The 21,159-nt window shown below is 52.1% G+C and overlaps 2 protein-coding genes across 2 annotated transcripts; one reads left to right on the forward strand and one right to left on the reverse strand.

Moving 5' to 3' along the window:
- The first annotated feature begins 1,279 nt into the window (after positions 1-1,279).
- LPCAT4 (lysophosphatidylcholine acyltransferase 4) lies at positions 1,280-8,771 on the forward strand. The gene is made up of 14 exons (XM_045527570.1): positions 1,280-1,483; positions 2,717-2,859; positions 3,191-3,411; positions 3,794-3,906; positions 4,028-4,088; positions 4,379-4,437; positions 4,655-4,689; positions 5,246-5,300; positions 5,420-5,502; positions 5,754-5,879; positions 6,252-6,384; positions 7,611-7,709; positions 8,038-8,194; positions 8,441-8,771. Exons 1-14 carry the CDS (start codon positions 1,370-1,372, stop codon positions 8,614-8,616), a joined length of 1,575 nt encoding a protein of 524 aa, XP_045383526.1. The 5' UTR covers positions 1,280-1,369; the 3' UTR covers positions 8,617-8,771.
- Positions 8,772-9,931: 1,160 nt separating this feature from the next.
- NUTM1 (NUT midline carcinoma family member 1) lies at positions 9,932-20,245 on the reverse strand. Its single transcript, XM_045527576.1, has 7 exons — positions 20,215-20,245; positions 16,587-17,295; positions 14,437-14,565; positions 13,112-13,251; positions 12,325-12,611; positions 11,919-12,035; positions 9,932-11,581 (listed from the first exon to the last, which is right to left on the reverse strand). The coding sequence occupies exons 1-7, from the start codon at positions 20,228-20,230 to the stop codon at positions 9,932-9,934; spliced, it is 3,048 nt and encodes a 1,015-aa protein (XP_045383532.1). The 5' UTR covers positions 20,231-20,245.
- Positions 20,246-21,159: the final 914 nt, after the last annotated feature.

Consider the following 21,159-nt stretch of genomic DNA (forward strand, 5'->3'; position numbering starts at 1 on the left):
TGAGAATGCAGGAAGCTGAAACTGCTTGCTTAACAAAGAAGTTTGGGAATTATGCATGGATTTGAGTTGGGACCTCCATGTTACACACAAAAATATCCCAGCCCTGCTCCTGGATCTCAACAGGATGCATGAGCCCTCCTCTGTCTCGGCCCCGGGCCCAGAAAATTTCCTGTAGCAGATTAATTTGGAGTTTGATTTAAAGGAAAAGCCAATGGCGACACACACCCTTAAGTCATGTCAGGCCTCTCTTTTTTCCTTCACTTTCTTCCTTCAGCTCCCCTGCCATTCACTGGGCAGAAAAAATAAAACAAGGTGAACTTAAGGTAGCTTCTTTCCACAAGCAGTAAGACTCTTATTCCTCTTTTTGTCATGCGCATATATTTTTTATTGTGTTACTGGGTGTGGATCTCAAAGTCCATCCAATTCCCTGGTCCCTGATCTCACCATGGCCTGACAACCATGGAGCTGAACAGCCAAGAGTTTTCTAGGGTAGTCAGGACCTTGTGGGCGAAGGAAATCACTGTGTCCTCTGTGTTGAGGGCAGAGAGGGAGAGATCCGGACCTGCACTGCCTCTCCCGGCCCGGCCCGGTCGTGCTCACGGGAGGCGCGCCGGCCGGCGTTCAGGGGGCTGCCGGCGCCCCCGGTGTTCCAGGCGCCCTCACACCGGGCCCTGCCCCGCTCCGGCAGGACGTGATGCGGAGAGCTGTGAGCGGCCACGCGGCCGCCAGAGGGCGCGAGACTCTCAAGTCCTCGCGCGATGGCGTCGGCCGGACCAGGAAAGGAAGGTGGTCCGGCTGCGAGGAAGGGCGGCTGGGGCCAGGGAACCCCTAGGGGGAGCGAGGCCCCGCCTCGCCCCGAAGCCGCCGGCCTCCGCGTACAGCCCACCCGCCCCTCCGGCCCCACCAGCCCGAGGGCCCCACCCCGATCCACGCCCTCAGGGTGACCGCGGCGCCCGGGCGGGGACCCGGGGCACCTGCCTCGAGGCCGCACTCCTGCTCCCAGCTGGAGGCCTGAGGGGAGGGGGCGGCCAGGTGTTCGGAGAGGAACGACCGGAGCGCCGAGCCCCGGGCTCAGCCCGCAGGCCGGCGGCGCGCTCAGCATAGGCCGCCGCGGGACAATGGCCGGAGGCGCCGCGGGCGCGAGCGCGGAGGCGCAGGGGTGCCGGGGCGCTGCAAGCCCCGCCCCGCGGCCGGCGCCCTGACTCCGCGGGCGGGCCGGGCCGCGCCGCCTGCTCCCCGCCCCTCGGCGGCCGCGCCGGGCGGGGCCGGGGCCAGAGCGCCGCCGCCGCTGCAGCAGCAGCTGCTTTGCGGGGTGGGAGCCGGGGTGGGGGCCGGGGCCCGGGCGCCCTCCCTCCCACCTTCTCCCGCCATGAGCCAAGGAAGTCCGGGGGGCTGGGCCCCCCTCGATCCCACCTCTGGACCGCCGGCGCCCCCAAACCCCTTCGTGCATGAGTTACATCTCTCTCGCCTCCAGAGGGTCAAGGTAAGGTGTGGGTAGTGGGTAGCGGGAGCGCTCGCGGGGATAGGAAAATGGGGCCGTTTGGAGCCCTGGCAAAGGTGGGCATGGGGATCCGTGGAAGGAGGTAGCTGAGAGGCTGGCGGAGCAGGAGTCCGGGGATGCGCACGTGGGGGCGGCCGGGGGCGGGCAAGGAGTCCTGGAGAGGACGCGGGCTTGGGCAGTAGGCAAGGTGGAAGAATTGAGTAGGTGGGGATGGAGGCCTGCAGGAGACCCAGGGGTAGCAGAGATGGAGGGCCCTGAGGAATGCGGTTTACATCCTGCGGAGGCTGAGGGCTAGGATGGAGTTGGAGGCTCCAGGAAGGCGGGTGGGGGCAGGGGCGTGCAGAGTGCTTCTTGGGGGCAGTGACTGAGAGGGAAGACGTTTCTGGGCCTGAAGCCTGCGTCCCTATGCCCTTCCAACACCCCTTCTTCCCACTGCCCCCACCCCGCACTGCAGCACCTCCCGGTGGGGGCAGGGAGGCTGAGAAGGGGGTTGGCTACAGGAAGTGGAGGGCCGGGGAACTGGGAGGTGGTGAGGGCAGGGAGTGTCCAAGGCTTCTGCTGTCATCACCTCCCCTGAGGCGGGCTCCAGGGGCTAGGTTTGTTTACCTGCTCACTCCCCAAGGCAGCCTTTGGAGTCACCCTCGCTCCTGGCAACCCTTAACGCGGCGTAGGGCCGAGCTTTTATCTTCCCCAATCCCCCACTGTGGGATTGCTGTTGGGCAGTACTAGAAACTGACCCGGAGCCTGAAAAGTGGACCTCTCAGTGTTTCCAACCTCTGCCTCCCAGGCCCCAAGCAGAAAGAACTGAACGCTGGTTTCTCTTGGACATGGGAGCTATTTATGGAATAGGATGTGGGGGAGGAGGACCTATCTCTAGCCTACTCTATATCGAGCACAGTGCTGAGCACTTTCACATGGGTTATCTCATTAAATCCTCCGAGTGCTAGATGCATTTTATGACATTCGGTTTTACAGGTGGGGTATGGACCAACTAAGAGATAGGAAAATGAGGCCCTTGATGCTTTTAATCTTTTATTCTCTTGCCCTTCTTGGTATCTTCACCCCATCTTGAGTCCCAGTCTCCTCTGCTATTCTCACACCACCTATCACCTGCAAGGGATGATGGTTCTTTGCTCCTGGGCCATCATTGTAGGAGCTGCTGTGGAGGGGAGCATCTCCCAGCCCTGAAGTGGCATTCTCTCCCACCCTCTGCAGTTCTGCCTCCTTGGGGCACTGCTGGCCCCCATCCGAGTGCTTTTGGCCTTTATCGTCCTCTTTCTCCTCTGGCCCTTTGCCTGGCTGCAAGTAGCTGGTCTTACTGAGGAGCAGCTTCAGGAGCCAATTACAGGATGGAGGAAGTAAGTGGGGGATCAGCCCCCAGAGACCCTACTTCTCTTCCCTGCTGTATATTCTGCTCCCTTTTTGAGAAGGAGAGGAGGGAGGGCTCTGAAACTATCCTGCCCAGCCTGAGTAGGTGGGAAGAATCAGCCAGACTCAGATATGGTACCCAGGACTTCAACTCTAAGTAATGTGCCCTGATGAGTCCCAAAGTGGCCAGAAAGTTCAGCCCCTTGGCCAAGTCCTATTTGAGGGTAAAAGAGGGGTGCCCTATTTTCCCAGTGCCTGAACGTGGGGGTGGGCAAGGGTCAGAACTGCTACCTCCACTGATACCCAGCCTTGCCCTGGCAGGACTGTGTGCCACAATGGGGTGCTGGGCCTGAGCCGCCTGCTCTTTTTCCTGCTGGGCTTCCTCCGGATTCGCGTTCGCGGCCAGCGGGCCTCTCGCCTTCAAGCCCCTGTCCTTGTTGCTGCCCCCCACTCCACTTTCTTTGACCCCATTGTTCTGCTGCCCTGTGACCTGCCCAAGGTTGTGTCCAGAGCTGAGAACCTTTCCGTGCCTGTCATTGGAGGTGAGAGAGTTCAACAAGGGTGAAGGGGAAGGATGACAACTCTGGGCCAAAAAAGTCAGGCATTGGAGACACTGGAGAGAACTGGCCTCAGGTGGGGAGGGAGAAGTTAGAAGAGGTATTGACTGTTGGTGAGTGAGATGTAAATTAACACCATTTTTCAACCCAGTCTCCTAGACTGTGAGGGCTGGGGCATTGAGGAGGTGTTGGAGGGAGCTCTGGTCAGTTTTCTAAAAGGACAACTTACTACAAAGGGATTGTCCCCAGGATAAAGAGATAACTGAGAATCGTCTCATACTGTTGGGAACTGGAGGCTGCGGATGTCAATACCCCCGGAGAGGAACCAAGTGACTCCTCCTTGTATCCTTTCCCTCCCCGCCCACAGCCCTTCTTCGATTCAACCAAGCCATCCTCGTATCCCGGCATGACCCAGCTTCTCGGCGCAGAGTGGTAGAGGAGGTCCGAAGGCGGGCCACCTCCGGTGGCAAGTGGCCCCAGGTGGGTAAGGGCCTTGAGACCCTCTCCTCACCCCCTATGTGCTCCTGAGGAGGCTTCCCTTTCCTCTTTCCTCCCCTTCAGCCTTCTCCGCCTCCTTCTGCTCTTTTCTTTCTTTCCCCAGGTACTATTCTTTCCGGAGGGCACCTGTTCCAACAAGAAGGCTTTGCTTAAGTTCAAACCAGGTGAATAAAGTGATAGTGGGTGGTAGGGTGTGGGAAAAAGCAGTCCCGGGTTTGGGGCAGGGACTCTGGAATAACCCAAGAAGTGGAAGGGCGGGGAAGGTTGGGGGAGAAAGAGGGACAGGGAACTCCCTAGCTGATGGGGACAAGTCAAGGAGTCAGAGAGAAAATTATCAATGGATGGAGCAAGGCCAGATCTCACTTGAGAACTGTCCAAACCCCCACACTCATGCCTTCCAGCTACCTCCATGTACTAACCTCTGCCTGGGGGTGGGGGTGGCAATGGGATTTAGGAGCCTTCATCGCAGGGGTGCCTGTGCAGCCTGTCCTCATCCGCTACCCCAACAGTCTGGTGAGTCTTAGTCCAAGAAAGGGGGGAGGGGGAAGCACGAATCCACCCTAAACGGAAATAAGTGAAAACTGTTGGTGCTGTGATGGGATGTACATCTGGGGGTGGGGCCAAAGGCTGGGTCAGGGCCTCTCCTCACAGATGATTGGCCAGTTCCAGGGAATGGGAAAATGAAAATAAAAGTAATGCTTTTCTGCCCTCACCTCTGCTTCTCCCATAGGACACCACAAGCTGGGCGTGGAGGGGCCCTGGAGTGTGAGTTCTGATATTCTTAGGGTGAGGGTGGGGTGCAGGGTCTATTAGACAATTCCTGGCCCATCTTTCAATCTCCAGAATTGAAAAGGTGAATGGCCCTTCTTCATTCCAAGACTGAGAGAACTCTAGAGAAGGAGATGCCCTTTTCCCTCTGATCTCTCAAAATAAAGTGGCAGTGCTTTCAGCTCTTCCACCTAAATCATTCCGGCGGTGATTGTGGCTCCTCTGCAGTTACTTCCCTATATTTCTGTGATTTTTCTCCCTTGTTGTCCCTTCTTAAGAACCACCACCCCCACGCATGCCTCTTGCCTTTTCCTTCTGCTACTCAAACCTCTTCTCACCTGCAGTTCTTCCTCTGGCATGTTGCTGCAGCTCTTCTCTCTTTCCTGGCCACGTTTCCGGCCCTTCCCTGGGGTCTCCCAGCTGCAAATGCACCCAGCTGACTCTATGGCTAGGAGTCTGTGTATCAATGGGCAGAACTTTCCCACTCCCCTCCTCAGGGTGGGAGGAGCCCATAGTTAGAGATTGGTGAGCATCAACGTCTCTCTTCTCCTAGACTCAAAGTCCTCTGGCTCACAGCCTCTCAGCCCTGCAGCATCGTGGATGTGGAGGTAGGACCTCCGTAGGTGGGGTGGGAAAATGTACATCTTGGACCCCCGAAGCCTTGGAGAAAGAGGATGGAATCGGTCACTCCTCACTTTGAGATCCTGATAAGAATGGTCTGTTTCAGTTCCTCCCTGTTTATCAACCCAGCCCCGAGGAGAGCAGGGATCCCACCCTCTATGCCAACAATGTCCAGCGAGTCATGGCACAGTGAGTTTTCCACACGGTATTTCCTGGAGCAGATACCCAGGGCAAAGGAACCACAGGAGGAGGGGGTGGGAAGGGTGAGGTTTTGAGGCAAAGATAGGGGGGCGGGCAGTGGGAAGGGCTCTTGGACAGAGGAGGGAAAGTTAAAGGGGCCTGATCTGCTCTCCCTAGACAGTAGGTCAGAGTCAGTAATGAACCTTCAGAAGTTTCTTCTGCTTCCTTCCCCCTCCCTTCCATCCCTCTTCATCCTGTAGGGCCCTGGGCATTCCAGCCACCGAATGTGAATTTGTAGGGAGCTTGCCTGTAATTGTGGTGGGTCGGCTGAAGGTGGCGTTGGAGCCACAGCTCTGGGAACTGGGAAAGGTGCTTCGGAAGGCCGGGTAAGTGGCTTTGAAGATGAGGGTGCGAGCAGTGTCACAGAGTGAGAGAGGATGAGTGAGAAGAAAGGGAAGAAATTGGAAAGAGCAAGGAAAATCTTTTAAAAAAGAAAAAAAAATGGAAAGACAGAGGAACTTTTAAAAAAAGATAATGGAGTAACTAAAAGAAAGGGAACAAAGAAGTGGAAGGATATATAATAACTCAGATGAAAAAAGTAAGAAGGGCTCTCAAGGGACTGTGAGTCAGTACATCTTAGAAAAACAGCAGCTGAACCTGTGCTGGGAGAACTCTTAGTACTGGGGCCAAGGTCCTGCTGGGTGGTGTGTGCAGAAGGAAACTGAGACAGCTCTCTGCCTTCAACAATTCCATTGTAGGCTGTCCCCTGGCTGTGTGGATGCTGGGGCAGAGCCAGGCCGGAGTCGAATGATCAGCCAGGAAGAGTTTGCCAGGCAGCTACAGCTCTCCGATCCTCAGACGGTGGCTGGTGCCTTTAGCTACTTCCAGCAGGTAAAGGAGCTGGAACACAGAGGGCAGAACCCAGGCTTGCCCTCTAGGCTGACATGCTCAGGATTTAAGGACCATATCCTAGTGGCCACATCAGTCACATTGGATGCCCAGTTTGGAGTCTGCGCTGAGTGTTCTAATAGCTATTGTTAGACAGCTATCTGAGATCCACTGGAAGATGCATTTTCTTGTCAAGTGTCCAGTGCCTTGAAGAGCAAAGTTTTAATCATTATGAGGAAGAATAAGCGAGAAATAATTGATCAATAAGGTCGGTACATTTCTGAAGCCACTTTAGAGATTGGCAGAGATGGGGAATCATAAGACCTTGTGAGGCACTGGGAGAGGGTCTTTGAAGAAGACTCTTGAAGATTAGATAGGAAAATGACATAGAAGAAACAACACCAGACAGGTTAGACAGTTCAGAGTTTGAGACCCAGCAGTAATTATAATGCTTGGGCAGATTATTTTAAATATCCTATAGCTTCTATAGAGGATTCCTGAACTTTTTCAAGAATCTTAGCCAACCATGTATTTCCTGGGATTTAACCAAGTTTCCCTGTCAAATTATAATAATCCTCTTGTGTTTATAACACAAGCTTCTTGTGTTTATAAACAACCAGCGGTGGTCCCAAGGGGCATTTTTTGATCCAAGATGCAGACTGTGGCTCTCAACCTCCTCTGAAGGGACAGAGCATGTGCACAGGTTCCTTAGACTGAGGCAGACTGTCCCCAAAAATAGCCTGTTGCAGAGCAGAAACAAAAATTCAAATGCCGTGATCTCCCATAGACAGGCACAGCAGGCATCCTCCTTGGGGTTTTTTGTAAGAAATTATGCCAGCATCCCCCTTTCAATCTGCTGGACTAGTTCTGCCACATAGGCTGAGTCAGAGGAGAGAACCAGTTTGTCCAGCTTGGGGGCCAGGAATGCCCTCCAGTGGCACATTAGACACTTGATAGTAACTTCAGCATTCCTGAGGGATTCCCAGACATTCCTAGGGGACCCCTTTATGGAAAGGCTTTGTTGCCAGGTGACTTGGTATAGTTTGAGAAAGCCTATGACCAGAAAGGAATTCCAGGGCTTCTAGAGAGTTTGGGGCTCACAGTTCTGAGAGAAGCAGTCTCAGGGATTGTCCTCATGCCTGCTGAGAAGAGGAAAGAGCCCCGATCTATAGAGCAGGAGAGAGGATGCAGGGACCCCACATTGCCCTGGTTTCTTTTTCACTCTCCAGGATGCCACGGGTTTGGTGGACTTCCGAGATGTAGCCCTTGCACTAGCAGCTCTGGATGGGGGCAGGAGCCTGGAGGAGCTGACTCGCCTGGCCTTTGAGGTACCCAGGGCATGGGGGGAATCTGGTGACAGTGTTCACCCCACTCCAGGAGGCTTATGTGGTGTGCTGTTTCCACACACTCCTTCTAGCCCCTTGCCAACTGCCTAAAAGTGCAGAGCCCCAGTGTCTCTCTGGAGGCCTAGCTGGGAACAGGAAGAGGGCAGAAGCTATAAAGTCTACAGTTCTCCTGCAGAAAGGGCCCTGAGGGTCAGGGAAGGCCTGTGCAACACACTTTTGGAAGAGGAGGAGCCTGTCAGGCCAACCTGCAGGGCAGTGTGAAGCAATGGCATGAGAAGAGAACTTGACTTTCATCCCTTTCTCTCCCAAGCTCTTTGCTAAAGAGCACACAGAGGGACCCGGCCGCCTCCTGTACAAAGACGGCTTCAGCACCATCCTGCACCTGCTGCTGGGTTCACCCCGCCCTGCTGCCACAACTTTGCATGCCGACCTGTGCCAGGCAGGGCCCAGCCAAGGCCTCTCCCTCTGTGAGTCACTGTCTTCTCAGCCCGGCACGGGCACCTGGGGCACCACCAGCACTTGGGACTTGGAGAAAAAGCACTAGGCTGGGAGGAACAGGCTGGACAGGAAGAGAGGATGCAAACCGGGACTTGAGAAGTTAAAAGAGATTAGAGGGATGGGATGGATCAGTTCTGAGAAAAGAGCAGGGGGCATCCTCTTCTCCTCACTCTCGGGTCTTTTCACTTTTCCCTGTCTTACTCTTCTTTGTCCAGGTCAGTTCCAGAACTTCTCCCTCCATGACCCACTCTATGGGAAGCTCTTCAGCACCTACCTGCGCCCCCCACACACCCCTCGAGGCACCTCCCAGACACCAGATGCCTCATCCCGAGGCAGCCGCACTGCTCTGGCCAATGGGACTGGGCAAGTGCCCAAGCAGAAGGGCGACTGAGCGCCTCAGCCCCATCTCTGCTCCTGTTTCACTTCTGTTATCGTTATCTGTTTTTTTAAGTTGCTTTTAATTTTTTGTTTGGTTGTGTTTTTTGTAAGAAACTATTTTATATATAAATATAAATCTATATCTATATCTATTAAAAAAAAATGAAGCTCCGTCACATTGATGGTATCATTAGCTGGTAAAGCAAAGGGGTGAATGGTTGCAGGAAGCCCATTGGGAGGTCCCAAAGGGCCCTTCAGGGTCAGCCCTGAAGGGCTGGGTCAGTCCTCTTGGCCATAGCTGGAAGAAGCCCCACCCCAGTGGACATGGCTCTTTCCTGCACTGAAATCACAGAAAGATTTCATATCTTCCCTGCCCCCCCATCATCTATATATGCACTTTCAGCAGACTTCTTCACAAACCTCCTTTAAGCCCATTCCCTCTTGTTCTGTCCTCATTCAAGATTAAAGAATAGCTTACTACCATTCCGTATTTAATAATTCTATGGAGACGTCATTCTGTCACCTGTAGTGGAAGCAGAGAGTTTTGTCAAGAAGGAACCAGCCTCCTCCCTGTGGGTCAGAACAACCACATAGGGGGTTTTTGCCATAGGATGAGCTGAGGACACTGAAGTCCTTTCTGTCTAGCCTCTTTTCAAGGAAGAAACAAGGCCCCCTGGAAGTGCTGTGTCTAGACACAATTATGGAAAATTAATGAGATTTAGAAAATTGATCTCCATCTCAGCTCTGACAGGTAAAAGAGCCTCTTTCCATCTGTAGACTGACTTAAAGGGAGGCAGATAATTATAGGATGTCCAGACAAGCCCTCCCAACACCAAGTCCAGGCTTGTGAAGAGGGATGAATAAAGTGATCATTGGAGACTTCTCAGTCTCCTATTTGGGACTTACTGCCTGAGAGCCAGTCTGTTGCCAAGAGGAGGCTGCGGGGACCCAAGATAAGGCTAGAGGCAAGGTAAGGTATCTGGATTCGTGAACCCCTTCCTCCCTTCTTTATAGTATCTTAACCTTATCTGGTGGCAAACACACCAGTACAAAAGAAGGGCACGTAGAGAGCATTGTCCAACAAAAATCTTTATTCTTTTTTTTCCATACAACTACTTCCAAAGGTACTTTCCTCTCACTTCCCACTAAAGGAACCACCCACATCCTAGCCAGTCTGACCTCCCTTCTCCACGCTCACCACCTTTGCAGAAAACAAAACGATATTGGGCTGAGGCTGATTCTCCATTGGTGAGCACCAGGGGTGAAATCTGCTCTGGGGCACCCACCTTTGGGGACTGGCAAGTGAGGTTGGGTGGCCCTGCTGCTCCCTACTGGCTACGACGACGTTTCTTCTTTCTGCCCGTGACAAAACTATCACGCCGCCTTTTACGGGGCTGTGAGGGTCGAACCACCCCCAAAGCCAGGGGTTTCTCACCAGGGACCCCAAGTTGAGCTCCTGAGTGGGGTCTCTTTTCAGCTGGGGCTGGACCTCCAACTAGAGCTCGCTTCCCAGACTTGGCAACAGGATACGGAGGTTGGCTGAGGCCTCTGGCCTCAGCACAGAGGAGGTGGGATGTTTTCTGGATGCCCCGACCTCCTGAGGCATGGCGGGGACTGAGAGAAAGCCCCTTTGACGACAGGCTAAGTTTAGATGCCAAGAGGTAGGCAAAGTTGGAGAGTTGCTCATCCTCACCCTCCTCCTCCTCCTCCTTCTCCTTTTCTTTGGCCCCATCTGCTGAGCTACATGTTTCACTAACAGAGGGGTTTTCTCTCAGAACTAAGGCATCCCTAGTTCCCCTTATAGAGGAAGTACTTCCAAGGTCCTGGTGAGATGTTGATTTGGGGGTTCCAAGTGCATAAGACTCTTGACTCTCTTGTAAAGGAGCATGGTCTTTAGGCTTGGAAAGATCAGTATCCTCACTGACCCCTACTTGGAGGCCATAGTCATCTCTAACACCTAGTGTGTTGGTGTCTTCTGTGGTTACCAACAGAGGAGCAAAGGAGGTGCCTCTGCTTCCTGCCCCTTGGCTGGCCTCAGGGAAGGAGGAGGCATGCGGAGTCCCCAAGATAAGGAGACTCCCTTGGCTTATGGGCAGGAGGGTTTCTTTGGAAGACCCCAGTGTGGAGGCACCAATTCTCCTTTCCAGCAATGGGGAGCGACCTTCAGCCCACAGATCACTGGGATCCCGTAAGGTCTCAGGGGTCTGTTCTCTATTTTCTTTGGGCCTCAAGGCCAGGCTATTCCCCCTGACGGGTCCTGGCAAGCTGCAGTAGTTTCTCTTTTCTAGGGCAGCTGTGGCATCTGTGCTTCCACAGGGACTCACACTGCTCCCCACATCCCCAGGGACTGTGGTTTCTCCGGGACCCAGAGAAATGTTACTTCTGGAACCCAGTGCCTGGCAGCCTCCCTGGGGCTCAGTTACACATTCCCCATCTCGGAAGCTCTCTATGACCTCTTCGATTTGTACGGGCAATTCCAGGCCTACAGCATCCATCTCATTGCTCAGCCAAAGTCCTGGGCTGAGAGAGGGGCCAGCCCCCAGGCAGTGCTCAGGGGACGCAGCACCCCCCAGGTGGCCATCCTGATTTAGAGATACCTGGTTTATAACCTTCCCAGACCCTCTTGTCTCCATACCCAAGGGTCCTAGAGTTCCCTGTGGAGCTGCAACTTCTAACTGCAGGTCCCAGCTCCTTGGGGGTGGCAGAATGTTCCCATCCCTGGGCAACCCCCTCAAGCCATCTAGGGCTCGCTCCCGCCCACTGTGCACTTCTCTTGCCCGCTTTCCTGGAGGAGCAGCCTTTCCAAGGCGAACAGTGCCCCCAGTGCCCCGAGGCCCAGGTGAAGGCCGAAGCCACCCACCCCCATCTTCATCCTCATCAGAAACAGAAGGACTTGAGTCTGACTGAGCTCCACTGCAACTGGGAGGCGCCTCCACATCCTCCTCCTCTTCTGAGGCCAGGAGTCGCTTCTGGACCAGCTGGAAGAGGATGGACAAATACCAGTTCTATACATGGCTGTGAGAAGTGGCTGAGTGGGTAGTGGGAGATGGTATTTGGGCAGGGCAGGGAGGGCAAGCAAGAGGTTTAAGTGATGGTATCAAAGACATACTGTAGCTCTTTCCGCCTTCTTGTGCCTTATTCCCATGCTTTGAGCCTTTCCACTCTCAATTTCCTGTGTTTCCATAGTCCCTTTCCTACTTGTTCTGAAGCCTAATCCTAAAGCTGTTCAGCTCTAGAGCTGCATCATCCATGACAGTGCAGGTTTAGATAAAATCATGTGAGCTTGTTTTGATATTCCCTACATCCCAGATTTACCTGGGCAACAGTAAGTGCTTCTTCTTGTTCCAGCTCCTCTATTAAGGCCAAGGGATCCCTCTGTTGTTCTGGGGACAGCAGATCTGACAGAAATTGAGGGTGAATGACGGCCTCCACCTGGGAAACAGAAGGAAGGGTGATATGAATCCTTGACAGGAGGTAACCTGTGAAACAAGGGGCTGCAGAGAAGCTATGAGCCCCCTAACTCCTCACTCTCACCCTCGGGTTATAAACCATGACCACCACCAGCTATACACCTCATATGTATATGTGCATGCACACACTTTTCTCAGTTACAGAGTAGAACCCAGTTCCTACTGCCTTGAACAAAACCCAAAATTGTTGGTTCCCCGGGGTGCCCACCCCTAGGATCTGCTAAGAAACCAGACGTGAAGGCCCAGCCCACCTTGGAGACAAAGATCTCCTGAGAACACAGCTCATCGATGTAGCTTAGGAGACTTGGATCTGGATACATCTCTTCCTCCTCCTGCTGCTGCTCTTCCTCTTCCTGCTTTTCATCTGACTCCCCAGTGGCCAGGTGACTCCCCACCAGCCCTTCCATGATGTCAGCATACTCCTTCACAACTTCTGGTGGGATCTCCTTGGGTGCCTCAGGAACTGGAGGCCTCTGGGGTTTGCGCTGACGCCGGCGGGGGGCCCGTGCCTTGGAGGCTGCCTTCTTTGGAATGTACACTAAGGGAAGAGCTGGAATGGAGCTTGGGAAGTGGCACCAAAACCATGGCTTCTACCTCCCAACTCTGTAAAGGCAGCGATCTGGGTACACTGAAATGGCTGCAGGCTGGATCAAACCAGCTTGGAAGAGTACCAGCCATTTGGAGATTTAGGGGAGGGTCTAAGAGAAAATCACTGTATGAGGAATCCTGGAATCCTTGAAATTCCAAGAAACCCCCTTATCTGGCCCCCATTTCTTAGGCAGATGAGTTATTATGTGCCTCATTTACAGTCCTGGTGAGAGTAGCCAGTTTACTTGTCCAAGATCAATACCTAGTTCAGGGCAAGGGGAACCTGAGAACCCAGCCTCCTATGGGGTGGTCTGTTTGGAACACCACGTGCCAATCTCTGGAGGGAAGGTGGCAGAACCAAGGGCAGTGCCTTTCCTAATCTGACTGGTTTCTGTGCACCTCCCTTTGAGCCTTTGGCCCACAGCTCCTACTGGAAGTGGGTCCCCTTACCTGGCTGCTGGCACACCTCGGAGGCCAGGGGCCCTGGAGGATCAAGTTTCAAAGAGGCTGCAGGAGACAGGCCCTGAGGCCCATTCATCAGCTGTGCTTTCTGAATCTGCATCTCCTCCTCAGCCTCAAACTCCATGAACCTGCAGAGGATGAGGAAGGCACAGGCAGTGCTGAGGAGGCCAGGCCTGTCAGGAACCCAGGCTGCAGCCAAGCATGGCTAAGAAAGGAAGTGCTCTCATTTGGGCAAAATCTGCCCAAGTCATGTCACCCAGGAGGGAGCTGCTCACAGGTAGCCTAATAACAGTTCCAGGGAAACCTTGAGAGCTCACCACATAGTCCCTTCAACTACAGTCATCACTCAGAAAGACTGTTAAGAAAATGAATGATCTAGAGCTTGTAAACTTCAGACAGCCCTGGCTTTCACCTCTTTTCCATACCTATCTCATCCAGCCTCAGGGATTATATACAGCAGCACTTAAAACAGGTTTGTTGAATTCAATCAGGCCTGAGCAGCAGCCTGGTGGGACCTCACCAGTGTGCCCCCGGAGGCCTCCTCTGTCCCTGCCTACAACCATAAAGTGGCCAGATTCCCGAAGCAGGGCCCAGGGGTGCAATTCAGAGCAGTTCCCACCAGTAGGCAGTGCTACAACACCCAGCAGTCCCGAGGCTGGGCCTAGGCCTTGGAAAGGTAAATCTAGGAGGCACAGGTCCAGAGGATTTGGGGGGAGAAAGTAGAAGCGAAACTTTGGGGGAGAGGGTTCCGGGTTCAGAGTTTTGTTTTCAACAATATTATCATGGAGAAACTGTTTAAGAGCTAAGAGACCACCCTGGGCACCTAGGACCTTGGTTTCCCCTGGCTCTTCCAGAACCAGCCCCTCCCTGGGATGAGAGGGGAAAGGATTTTCTGTGCCACTGTTTCCAAAGGGGGGGGGGTGCTGAAGTTCTGCATCAGTGGCCACTTGCTACCTGGTAGTGAGAAAAGAACCTGACTAGTAGAGCTTACCTCCTCGTTGCTACGTCCCTTCAGCTTGGAATTTCTACACCTACTGGGCTCAGTTCCCTCCTAGACCTACAGTATCAAGGCTCTTATGCAGATTCAAAATCTGGGGAGGGAGAAGCTTCCAAGATGAAACAGGATAGAAAAACCCAAGAGTCAAGGTGGTGGAAGAAGCAGCAGGGATCCAGGAGACCCCATCCTAGTCTACACCCTCCTCCTAACATCCCTTTTAGGAATCACCCACTCACCTGTGTCACTGCCCTTACAGCTAAGAGCCACCCCCCCTCCCGCCCCCCACCTCAGGAGAAGGAGGGTTCGCCAGACTCACTTTTCTGCCATCTCATAAAAGGTCATCCGGTCGAAGTTGCTGGTGCGTTCCCACTCCTGCACGGCCCTTGGCAGTCCCTCCTCCAGGGTCATGGTGGGTTTCAGTCGGGCCAGGGAACGAAGCACAGGGCTAAAAGCCCCATTGTGTCAGTCACATTCTGAAAGTGTGCCCCCCAACCTGTCCTGACGCCCACCTCAATACACATCCCCTACCCTTCATCAAATCTAATGTGCCCCTCTGTCCCTGTCATGTCCCCTTCTGATTAGACTTCCAGACTCTCAACCTCCCAAACATTCATTTTCCATACTCTCTTACCACTGAAATTTGCAAATCTCACGCAAAATCAAACAGATAATTCTACCTACCTTTTGAAAATCAACTGCAGCAACCACCCCTAATTCTCACAATGCTATCCTCAACTAAACGTGAGGAAGGAAGCACTCGTGTTATCAAATGAATGGTATTCACTATAAAGTAGGCTTAACCCTGCCCAGAGGCTCTTACATTTAAAAAAAGGCATTCGCTAACTCAAATGAATCTCTAATTAAAGGTTGTGTGGTGTTTTTATTTATTGGTTTTTCAGTGTCTTTGTTTCCAGGATACCCCCACAGTCCAACGCCAATACTAGACCCCCACTTCTGGAAGGCCCCTGAGCCCTTTCTGATCCAGAAGAAATAAAGAGCCCGGCCTAAAGGGCTTCATTTTTGCCTGAGTCCCTTTGAGTCCTAAAACATTACCGTGAATTAGACCACCCGGGGAAGCTTGTTATAAACATGAATTGCAGTGCCCCAGGATCTCAGGACCGAGCATTGTACCAGCCTCCCAGGTGCAGAGGTCTGGACTGCACTTTGGGGGAGACCCTGCCCAGAGCCCCGAGTGTGAAGCAGGAGCACCCCAGGACCCAAAGCAAGTGGATCTCACGCAGCCCTTGGGAGCCCACGCTGGCTCAAGATTTAGAAATTCATCCTGCCAGTCTCCAAGAGAGAACTCAGAGCTGTCTCAAGAAAGCAGGGAATCAGGAGATGCTATCCATCTAGGACTTTAGGGGATCCTCTTGATTCACTTGCTCCAGGGTCAGGGTAGAGTGGGGGGTTCCCCTAGGAGTTCTGCCACCAAAGGAGCACCATGTAAAATTTTTTAAGTCCAATAAAATGTGGTATGTGCTATGTAGTGGCTTACAGGAAATGCTGAGGTACCGTGCAGTTGAGAGAGACAGTGGGTATGGGTGGGAAGGAGAGAATATTCCCCAGATGACTAATGACTGCTTTATAAACAAAACAAACAACCTATGACCCAGGACTCCTTAGCTAAACACACACTCTTAAGCAAGGACATTTTGGCCTTCTATGAGTCCTTTTCCTCCTCTAGACTGCGTTTTTATAATAACAACAATAATAAAATAGCTACCATTTAACGAAGCATTCTGTATGCCAGCCACTTGGCCAAGCACTTCACATAAATCAGCCCATTTAATCTTCTCAGCAACCCTCTAAGGCAGGTGTCATTATCCCCTTCTTAAAGGGATGCTAAACATCCTGCCCAGGATCACAAATCTAGTGGGGGTGGAGCCCAGGCCCTTCCTAGACACCAAGTAAGCTCTACCACTACCCTATTTCAACTTGACTTCTGAATAAGATGGGGGGCGGGGACAGCGGAGGGTGGCGGCACACAGAAAGTCCTTTTCCTGGCCGGCACCATCCTACCCCTGACAGGAAGGGTCAGGGCCCAGCACTCCTTCTCCTGGTTGGTGTGGATGGCTCAACCCCATGTGGGAAGGCAGAGCAGGAGGACCCTGTCACTTGGAGTCAGACCTAACTTCAGTCACTGGTCTTTGCTTTATGACAGGAAGCCTCTCTGAGCTTCTGTCTTGTCATCTGTAAATGAAGATTACCATAAAAAAGGCTTGCCTGGGTTCACAAGGCTGTAAGGATCATTTAAGAGAAGACACCTGAAAGGTGGTTTCAAGCTGGGAAGTGGGTAAAGAGGCTGATTGATTATGATTACTACTATGTTTTTCATTTTCATAGCATCCCCATCACCCTCATGACCTGCCCTCAAGTATTCCTAAATAGCCTAAACTCCCATGTCCATCCCAAAGTCCTCCTTATTTAAAAACCCTAGAAGAATTAATCTCAGGTCTCCCCACTTACATAAGAAAACAGGAAAGAGCTTCTGCATCAGGACTTTGGGAAAAATGCCTCCGGGCCAAGGCTTTGTAACGTTGCCAGCGACGGAAGTTCTCATAAACACCCTTGGAAGTATAGGAGAGGTCACCCAGTGAGGGCTCGGATTGGGTGGCCGCAGGACAGCCTTCCCTGGTGGTCCCATGTGGCCCTGGCCAAGCCTTTTCTGGGGGCACAATGGGAGCCAGTTGGGCAACTGGTGGTGGAGCCTGAGGAGGAAGGCCTGGGGGGCCCTCCTGGCTCACGCCAGCAGCCTTAGTGGGCAGAATGGTCTTCACATTGGAGGCTGTCATGAATTGAGGTGGAGGACCCTCAAGGCCCCCGCAGGGAGCACCCGAGGCAATCCAATTGAGGCCGGTCTGAGTAAGGATAAAGTTCTGAGTTTGAGAGGGCTCAGCTGGCTCCCCTTCTGTCTTGACTTTGACAATGACCTTGCCAGCTCCAGCCCCACTGGGGCAAGGGCCCCCATCCCCTGTCACCAGCAGTGGGCTGGGGAAAGCAGAGAGCACCACAGGGTTGCCTGGAGAGAATGCTGAAGGCAAGGGTGGCTGTGGAGGTGGCTCCCAGGGTGGTTGGTCTGGGGGGCCAGGTGTAGGTGGGGGAAAGGGAACTGCAGTGAAAGTAGACAGGGTGGCACCAGGTTTCTTGGTCATATCCAGTCCCGGCAATGAAGATGCTGTTGAGACAAAGAAAAAAAAGGAATGGAGTAGAAGAAAAGGAGACCAGAGTTAGTCTGAGTTCTCCTGTATACCTTAAAGACTCAGAGCAATGATTCTCAACAGGTGAAAGAGGGGATATGGACAGGGAGCCTCTGCAGTTGGCAAATGTCCCCCAAGTGATTTTGATGTCCCTTACTCCCAGTTGAGAATTACTACCCTAGAGAAGTTGCTCCCTTTTCTTTTTTTTTTTTTTTTTTTGCAGAGATGGGGCCTTGCTATGTTGCCCAGGCTGGTCTTGAACTCCTGGCCTCAAGTGATCCTCCTGCCTCAGCCTCCCAAAGTGCTAGGACTACAGACATGAGCCACCGCACCCGGCCATTGCTCCCTTTTCGAGAAGACACACAGAACCCTGTCTGCCAAGAAGAGACAAGCCCAAGGCATCACTGCCTCTAAGAGCTTCTGAAGGAAAATTCCTGGCAGACCTCTCCTGCTAGCCCAATCGGCTGTTCACTAAGACATGGAACAGGTTTGACACTTGCTCTGCAGGGAAAACAGTCCACAGCAGGCTCAATGCAGTAAAAGAACTAGTCCAAGATAAGTTCTGGCCTCTCTCCAGGTACTCACACAGGGCCCTTGGAAAGGAGGCAGTTTCAAAAAGACTCTTGGCCCATTCCCTCTATGTCTCCTCTGTCTTTCCTAATCTAAAATAGCAGCAGAATAAAGACACGATCTACAAGCAGGAGCAATGACTCTAGGACCCATGAAGTTCATACACCATAACACAGCAACCCAGCATACATGTACATCTCCTGTCCTCACCTATTCCAAACAAGAGATTCAAACCACTAGAACTCTGCTTGCTCCAAGTTGCTCTGTGGCCCCTGCCACCACTCACAGAAGTGCTGCTCCCAGGAGAGGGCGTGTGAATTGGATGTTTGGTTTCCAGAAATTTTGTTCTGTAATAATCAGGACTAACTAGAGAGGATTAGATAAGGACCAGGAAATGGGTGAGGGGAAGATGTCATGGAGAGGGAGGTTTCCAAAGTTTTAAGTAACTGACAGACATATTAAAATTTGGAGATGCAGACTATCTGCGCTCCTTCTGGTTGGAGTTCCTTACACCAAAAATTTAGTGCCCACTAGGAACAAGGCATTGAGCTTGATGCCAAGGAAAGGACAATGAAGTCTGGAACACGGTTCCTGCTGAGAAGGAGCTATGCAGACTCTACTCAAGGGGACCAAAGACAAGAACACAAACATGTATTTAATTAATCAGGCCATGGCTGGGCAAGGCAGCTCATACCTGTAATCCCAGCACTTTGGGAGGCCGAGGCAAGAGGACTGTTTGAGGCCAGGAGTTTCAGACCAGCCTGAGCAACACAGCAAGACTCCATCTCTACAAAAAATGTTTTAAAAAGCCAGGAGTGGTGGTGTGTGCCTGTGGTCCCACATACTTAGGAGGCCAAGGTGGGAGGACTGCTTGACCCCAGGAGTTCAAGTCTGCAGTAAGTTATGGTGGTACCACTGCCCTCCAGCCTAGGCTACAGAGCAAGACCCTATCTCAAAAAGAAAAAAAAAAAAATCAGGACCTGTGTCTCCTAGGACTTTTTTTTTTTTTTTTTTTTTGAGACAGAGTCTCGCTCTGTTGCCTGGGCTAGAGTGCCGTGGTGTCAGCCTAGCTCACAGCAACCTCAAACTCTCAGGCTCAGGCAATCCTCCTGCCTCAGCCTCCCGAGTAGCTGGGACTACAGGCATGCACCACCATGCCCGGCTAATTTTTTCCTATATATATTTTTAGCTGTCCAGATCATTTCTTTCTATTTTTAGTAGAGACGGGGTCTCGCTCTTGCTCAGGCTGGTCTTGAACTCCTGACCTCAAGCGATCCTCCCGCCTCGGCCTCCCAGAGTGCTAGGATTATAGGCATGGGCCCCCGTGCCCGGCCTCTCCTAGGACTTTTAATAATAGAACATAATCTGCCTAATATCATGCTACTCTCCTCCCCCTTACAAAAAATATTCCATTGGGAAACTAGCAACACTCAGTTTCTGCTTTCTAACCATGGAATATGAGCAAACTCAGATTCACATTCATCTCAACCATAGAGCAGAGGGCCAGGAGTATGCCACGGAGTACTGAACACAATGAAAGGGGTCTGAAGGCCTGAGTTCCATAAAAAAGAAGAAAAACTAAGAGCATCTCTGGGAAGCCCCAGCTCTCAACCTGGCTGGAGTGACCCACCTCCCCTGGCCCCGGTGAATCAAAAAAACCTGCTTCCTGGACTGAAAAGGAAGCCACCTCTGGGGCTGGAAGGAGCCCTGAGACTCCTAGCAGAGGCCGTTATAGTAACTTCCAGCCCAGTTTTCAGGAAGACCTTTATTTCTCTATAACAGATAACTCTACTGAACAGCTTTCTCGATAAGGCTACCCCAGCCCCCTGCCCTATCCTCACCCTCCACCCTCTACCCTCTCCTTCCACTCATAAGATTGACAGTGGACCCAGCTCAATTCTCAGGGAAAAAGAGCAGGCTCCAGTTGCTTAAAGAAGACAGAGGAACCTTGGGCCTTCTCCTTGATCCCTCTCGGGGACTCCTAGGACCTCCAATCCCCCCTCCCAGCACACAAACACATGTTGAAGTGGCCCCTGTTCCAGAGAATCAAGTTGCTACCTGACATCCATTCTCTATACTCAGCATGTTTCCTTGGTGGTGCCTTGATTCACCTCCAAGGAGGGCCCTCTTCCTTTCCCAACCCCCAGTCTGAATGGTTTTATGATCACCTTCCCCCGCCTCCCCAAATGTGATGCTTCTGGTGGGGTCTAGCGTCTCACATCCCTTTAGGTCAGCCCAAAGAGCTTGTCCCCAAGTGAAGGGTCAAATTTGAATCCCCAAGGATGTGAGCAGGGGGCAGGGGCCCTCTCCACCACCTGCAGACTTACCTCCATCTGAAGCCATCGTCTCAGGTTTAGGCACTAACCGTGGCTGGCTGGAAGCCTTTAGAACGAGACAGTCAGTTCCAGGGCCCAAAGAGTAACCTGGCTCCGGGAGATACACAGGGATCCAAGGAAGGGAAGGTAAACATCAGATCAAAACAGAACTAGAATCTAGGACTTAAGGCATTCTGCTGTGGGGGAGGGGAGAGGGAAAGGTTGGCTTGGGGTGGGGAGATACTCCACAAAGTGTTCTAGTAAGTAGCAATAACCAGGGATTCCCTCCAAACTGGAGCTTGGCAACACAATCGATGGCTCTTTAGGACAATTTGTAAATTCTTTCTCAGATCCCTACACTACAGTTTTACCTTTTGGTTCTCTATATTTTGATTCTTCACCAACATATCTCATTCTGTGCCCTTCAATTCCACCCAGTTCTATAACTGACTTCTACTAATAGCAAGTTGGTGATAGACCCCCAACTTAATTCAATGATGGCTATATTTTCTGAGCCAAATTCAGAGCACACTGTCTTTATACTTAATGATCAAGGGAACCAAAGTTTGAAATTAGAATTGTCAGATGATCCATCTGTATGCGTATTACTTCCTTGGAAAGCTGACCTGCAGTCCCTAAACAGCCCACTACTATAAGCTCTGCAGTCCACAAATGCCACAGCCTGACCCTTTGCTGAAAAGCCCCACTAAATAAAAAAACTGCCACGTAGCCTAAAATTTTAAGACGACCAGAAAATCCTTCTTTTTGTTAAATTATTTGTTTTTTTTTTTAATTTTTAAAGTAAGTAATACATTTGCTTGGTTCAAAAGTCAAACTGTGCAAAATAGAATATATAGTAACGAGTCTACCTCCCACCTCTTTCCCCTATATCATCTGTTTCTTGTGAATCCTTGCAGAGATATGTTGTGCAACTACAAGCAAATAAATACAAACCAT

Source organism: Lemur catta, chromosome 1 (genome assembly GCF_020740605.2).
Source record: "Lemur catta isolate mLemCat1 chromosome 1, mLemCat1.pri, whole genome shotgun sequence".
In the NCBI taxonomy this organism is placed as follows: Eukaryota; Metazoa; Chordata; class Mammalia; order Primates; family Lemuridae; genus Lemur; species Lemur catta.

Bases quoted from the DNA above. Each gene is read 5' to 3' on its own strand.
- LPCAT4 (XM_045527570.1), top strand. From the start codon at position 1,370: ATGAGCCAAGGAAGTCCGGGGGGCTGGGCCCCCCTCGATCCCACCTCT. The intron at 6,385-7,610 runs GTAAAGGAGCTG...TTCACTCTCCAG, and splicing joins CCTTTAGCTACTTCCAGCAG to GATGCCACGGGTTTGGTGGA. The intron at 7,710-8,037 runs GTACCCAGGGCA...TTCTCTCCCAAG, and splicing joins TGACTCGCCTGGCCTTTGAG to CTCTTTGCTAAAGAGCACAC.
- NUTM1 (XM_045527576.1), bottom strand. The intron at 12,036-12,324 runs GTGGGCTGGGCC...TCTGTTTCCCAG, and splicing joins AGGAGATCTTTGTCTCCAAG to GTGGAGGCCGTCATTCACCC. The intron at 11,582-11,918 runs GTAAATCTGGGA...ATCCTCTTCCAG, and splicing joins AAGCACTTACTGTTGCCCAG to CTGGTCCAGAAGCGACTCCT.